This window comes from Babylonia areolata, chromosome 34 (genome assembly GCF_041734735.1).
Source record: "Babylonia areolata isolate BAREFJ2019XMU chromosome 34, ASM4173473v1, whole genome shotgun sequence".
Lineage (NCBI taxonomy): Eukaryota > Metazoa > Mollusca > Gastropoda > Neogastropoda > Buccinidae > Babylonia > Babylonia areolata.
In genome coordinates, this window is record NC_134909.1 from 19,440,744 (window position 1) to 19,446,684 (window position 5,941).

The window sequence follows — 5,941 nt, forward strand, 5'->3', positions numbered from 1 at the left end:
TGGCTCCCAAACCTGAAAGTCCACATGTGCTGCACGCGTGGAGGTCGTCGACCAATCGAAACCCAAAACTCAACAAAGATAAAGAAGAAGTCGACCTCTTTGTGTCCTCCCCCCCACCCCTCCCCCTCCCCATCCCCCCTACCCACCCGGCTCCGGGGGGTTTCAAAATCCCCAATCAGTTATCTCCCACCACGAGAGAGAGAGACAAGACACTGCACTGACACAGATATCTGTAACGTGGGAAACCAACATTTGTGCATGGCTGTTCATGCTGTGTGGTGGTGTGTTTTTTTCTGACGTTTGAAAAGATGCCCACAAAACATTGCTAGTCTCTCATAAGTGCCTCGGCGATATTCAAGACGATTATTTATTTATTCATTTGTTTATTTACTTTTCTTTACCACGTCCGTTGACAAAATTCAGCTTTACCTCGCTTTTACTTCTTTTGGTGGACGCTGTTGTGTGGCGATAGTATCTTCCAAACTTGGATCGACAGACAGTTAATATGTGCTGTTGAGGGCGAAGATTTTTCTTCGTGATTTTCTGGTAGAAGATTTTTTTTTTTTTCGCTGCTCTACAGCTGAGGCTGAATCAATGACAGACATATTGATGTTCAAACAGTAGAGTTCTTCTTTTCTTTTTCTTCTTTTTTCTTTTCTTTTTTTGTGTGCAATATGTTTGGATAACATTGCTTAATTCGTATGGATAATTTTTAAGCGCTTACCCCCCGCCAGAGATTAAGCTGTAAGCGCTTTTCACAAACACGGAGTCATTGTACAACAGGCTGCTTTCCTGGACAAAGCCTACTAAGAGTTACCTTTGGACGCTCATCATTCGTTTCCTGTGTCATTCACTGAAGCTTCCAGTTACATTCACCCACAACGTATAGGACACTGATCGTACATATGTGAATTGAAAAGTGAACAGTAGGAGTTGTGATTTGCCGAAAGCTGGTGGAAAAAAAAAAGAGAGTAACTTTTGGTCAGCGTTTGACTGTCAGTGTTGGTGCAATGCAGTATTGTTGACTTTGGGGTGTGGTTGGAAGTCGGCGAAATGCACGGAAGTTCAAATGAGTCGGCTGTACTGTTCTGCGATACGCCTCTGTGGGTACGTACATAATTCATGTGTAATCATCATCATCATCATCAAATTCACCATCATCATCATCATCATCATCATCATCATCATCATCAAATTCACCATCATCATCATCATCATCATCATCATCATCATCATCATCATCATCAAATTCACCATCATCATCATCATCAAATTCACCATCATCATCATCATCATCATCAAATTCACCATCATCATCAAATTCATCATCATCATCATCATCATCAAATTCACCATCATCATCACCACCACCACCATCATCATCATCACCATCAGCAGTACTGGTTGCAGTGGCAGTTGCAGTGGCAGCAACAGTAGAAGCACTACTCTTAGTTTCTGCTCGTACACATGACGATCATGATGAACCCTTGACTGAATGTTTAGTGGAGGAGAGGGGGGGGGGGGGGGGGAATGTCAACCTCGAAGTTCGCATCATCACTGAATTTCATATCTATGTCTGTGTCCGTGTCTGTGTCTGTCTGTCTGTCTCTCTTTCTCTCATATATATATATATATATATATATATATATATATATATATATATATTTTTTTTTTTTTTTTTTTTTTTTTTTTTTTTTTTTTGCCAGTAGTAGTCGGAGCAGGTACAGCAATAGCAGAAGAATTTGCTGTGTAGTAGCAGTAGTAGTAGAAAAAGCAGCAGCAAACGTAGTGGTAGTAGTAGTAGTAGTAGTAGCAGCAGCAGCAGTGGCAGTAGTAGTAGTAGTAACAGCAGCAGCATGATTCTTCGGAGGTTTTCTCGTATGGAAGGTTGACAGCTTTGTCAGATTATTCCCAGTCATTGTCCGGCATTCTGAGCCGTGGGAGCAGAGTGGAAAGTACTCTTCTCTGATACAGTCTCAGGTTGGTGTTGGTGCTGTTCTGTGGAAGGAAACATCGAGCTGAATTTTGTTTAACCCTTTCACCGCCAGTCAGTTTAGAGTGCAAATTAACCTTGTGCAGGAACCACAGAAAAGATAGTGTCTAAGAATAGCTGGGGATTCCACCCGTGATGTGTATAAAAAAAAAATGGCCAATCCTACCACTGAAAATTAAGAGCATTAGGTTAATGCACAAAAGGCCCATCAACTGGTTGCATTTCAGTGACATGGATGCTTTACCTAGCTGGTGCCGAAATAAATGCGACCATGGCGGTGAATGGGTTAAAAAGAAGAAGAAATTTGGTATGGAAAACAATACTGGAACGACTTCCTCTCCCTCTCTATCCTCCTACCCTCCTCTCTATCCTTCTCCCTCCTCTCTTCTCTCTCTCTCATCACCTCCTCTTCTTTGCCGTCTTCCTCCTTCTCTCCATCCTCCACCTCCTCTTCTTTGCCCTGCTCCTCCCCCTCTCTATCCTCTGCCTCTCCTCCTTATCCTCCTCTACCTTGCCCTCCTCCTCCTCCTCCCATCCTCTCTCCTCCTCCCATCCTCTCTCCTCCTCCTCCTCTCTATCCTCTGCCTCTCCTCCTTATCCTCCTCTATCCTTGCCCCCCTTCTCCTCCTCCCTATCCTCCTCCCATCCTCTCTCCTCCTCTCTATCCTCTGCCTCTCCTCCTTATCCTCCTCTCTATCCTTGCCCCCCTCCTCCTCCTCCCTATCCTCCTCCCATCCTCTCTCCTCCTCCTCCTCTCTATCCTCTGCCTCTCCTCCTTATCCTCCTCTATCCTTGCCCCCTTCTCCTCCTCCCATCCTCTCTCCTCCTCCCTATCCTCCTCCCATCCTCTCTCCTCCTCCCATCCTCTCTCCTCCTCCTCCTCTCTATCCTCTGCCTCTCCTCCCTATCCTCCTCTACCCTTGCCCCCCTTCTCCTCCTCCCTATCCTCCTCCCATCCTCTCTCCTCCTCCTCCTCTCTATCCTCTGCCTCTCCTCCCTATCCTCCTCTATCCTTGCCCCCCTTCTCCTCCTCCTCCCTATCCTCCTCCCACCCTCTTTCTTTCTCCTCTTCCTCAAATGTCTTATTTATTTATTTATTTATTTATTTATTTATTATTATTACCACTACCTTTTTTTAATATATTATAATTATTATTTATTTATTTATTTATGTACGCTTATAGTTGACTTCATCAAGTTTTTGCGCCTCATACGTATTATTAGTAGTTGTAGTAGTAGTTTTTGTTTGTTTGTTTGTTTGTTTTTTTAATCTATTATTTATTCACCTTTTTTATGTATTTATCTATTATTTATTCACTTTTTTTTTCAAGGCCTGACTAAGCGCGTTGGGTTACGCTGCTGGTCAGGCATCTGCTTGGCAGATGTGGTGTAGCGTATATGGATTTGTCCAAACGCAGTGACGCCTCCTTGAGCTACTGAAACTGATCTTCCTCAAAAATCTGTTTTTGACAGGATTAGACCATTAGCTGAGCACTGAGACGTGGGTGCGTTGAGACAAAAACCTGTGAATGGATGGTCGAATCTCGAAGAATTCTATGTTATGTTGTTATTGTTGTTGGTGTTTTGCTGTTGTTGTTGTTGTTTTGTTTTTTGTTTCTTGTTTGATTGTGTGTTTGTTTGTTTCATTTCTTTGTATATTATGTTGTAACGGTGATGTACATCATTGGTTATCTTGAGTGTTTATGATTCGTTCGAGCATTATGGGAAATATAATCAGTTAGCATTAAAAAAAAAATGTTATCCACCACCACCCCACCCCTACTACTCCTTGTCAAAAGACCTTTTTGTTGGCCTTCGTTCGTTTATTCATTTATAGTCTATTCATCTAAGATGATGATATTAGACTGAAAATAAATGATATTATCATTATCATCATCATTATTTGTATTATTATTTTTTCTATCATAATTGTGTTTATTATAATCATTAATTAGAAATCATCATTTGTGAAAACCAATGGCAGGGGAAGAAATAAAAAGTTTCAAGTTTCAAGTTTCAAGTTTCAAATTTCCCTGTCACAACAGGAAGCAGAGACGTGGACCAATGGCAGCTACCCGCGGCTGACCGAGTGTTTCCGGCAGACGGTGTTGGTGTACGTGCCGTGTGTCTGGCTGTGGCTAACCAGCCTGGTGCACGTGCGATACGTTCTCCGGCGTCTTCACCCAGGGCACGTGTGTGAGAGCCTGCTGAACCTGACTAAACTGGTACGTTTCCTGGGGGGTGGGTGAAGGGTGGGGGTCTGGGTGTGGGTGGGGAGGGGTGTGGTGGTGTGGTGAGCTTGGGCTTGGAACATTTTTGGAGTGAGCCGAAAAGAAAATTAATGTTCTTCTGTTTGGGTTGAAGCAGACAATATAATGTATTTTGAACTGAATTGAACAGAACAGAAAATAATAACAATGGTATTTATATAGCGCTGAATCTTGTGCAGACACAAACCAAAGCGCTTCCGCACCAATCATTCACACGCATGCATAACTCTAAAACTGTAGAAGCCAAAGACAAGGAAGGGCAGGCAAGGGAGGCTATTTTGGGAAGAGGTGGGTTTTAAGGCCAGACTTGAAAGAGCTGAGTGTGGAGACTTGACGAAGCGAAAGAGAAAGTTCATTCCAATTGCAAGGTCCAGAGACAGAGAAAGAACGGCGGCCAACAGTGGAGTGTTTGGATCAGGGTATGCGTAAACAGAGTGTCTGGGTTGAAGCAGACAATAATTTATTATGTATTTTGAACTGAATTGAATTGAACCATTGATCACACATTTTTGACTCACTTGTGTAAACAAAGTGAGTCTATGTTTTAACCCGGTGTTCGGTTGTCTGTGTGTGTGTGTGTGTGTGTGTGTGTGTGTGTGTGTGTCTGTGTGTCCGTGTGTCCGTGGTAAACTTTAACATTGACATTTTCTCTGCACATACTTTGTCAGTTGACACCAAATTAGGCATAAAAATAGGAAAAATTCAGTTCTTTCCAGTCATCTTGTTTAAAACAATATTGCACCTCTGGAATGGGCACAAAAAAAATGAAGCCTAATTATATGCAAACTGCATTTACTGTTATATTTATATTTTTTGTATTCTCTAAACATGGCACTTTGATCTGATATTCTGACCCAACAACAAGAGCAGTCATTATTACCATTTTTTGTTCAAACAGGAACTTCTTTTGCAAAGCATGGAAGTTTTATTTATTTTGCAAACGTTTTGGTGCAGAGTGTGTAAAAAAGGGAAATTACTCTGTAATTAATGCTAGGGGACTTAATTTGCTTTAAACTGATCTTTCTCATCTTAAACATTACATTTTGAAATTATACTCAATACATAAAAAGCTTGGATTTTTTTTTTAAAAAAAAAAAAGTGTATCACAAGTGAGTCTTGAAGGCCTTGCCTCTCTTGTTCACTTTGCTGTTGGCCCAACAGCAAGCTTATGCCAATCTCTGACAGCAGTCGAGCGTCGGGCTATGTAGATCGAAGGCATTTGTTGGTTTTTATGAGAAAGGTAGTCATCTGCTCTCTCCAGAAAAAAAAAACCCGAAAATTGTATTTCATTTTATTTTGTTTTATTTCATTTTATGTTATATTATCTTATATTATCTAATCTTATTCTGTTGTATTCTATTTTACGATGGGCGCAATAGCCGAGTGGTTAAAGCGTTGGACTTTCAATCTGAGGGTCCCGGGTTCGAATCTCGGTAACGGTGCCAGGTGAGTAAAAGGTGTAGATTTTTCCGATCTCCCAGCTCAACACATGTGCAGACCTGCTTGTGCCTGAACCCCATTCGTGTGTATACGGCAAGCAGAAGATCAAAATTCTAACTCAGAATCTTCTGAACTGAAAAGAAGAAGAAGAAGCTGATGATGATGGAAATGTAACATACGCATTTGTGTAACGCACAAAAGGACATCTCTCACCTTTGAAGAGAATTCAAATAATTCC

General features: G+C 41.7%; 1 protein-coding gene across 1 annotated transcript in view; it reads left to right on the forward strand.

Annotated features, from left to right (window-relative positions):
* Positions 1-285: 285 nt before the first annotated feature.
* LOC143277576 (multidrug resistance-associated protein 1-like) overlaps positions 286-5,941 on the forward strand; it is a 10,375-nt gene continuing 4,719 nt past the window's right edge. The window contains exons 1-2 of the mRNA XM_076582455.1: positions 286-1,107; positions 4,039-4,218. Coding sequence (XP_076438570.1) covers positions 1,054-1,107; positions 4,039-4,218 — 234 coding nt within the window. The 5' untranslated portion in view covers positions 286-1,053. The remainder of the gene's footprint in view (positions 1,108-4,038; positions 4,219-5,941) is intronic.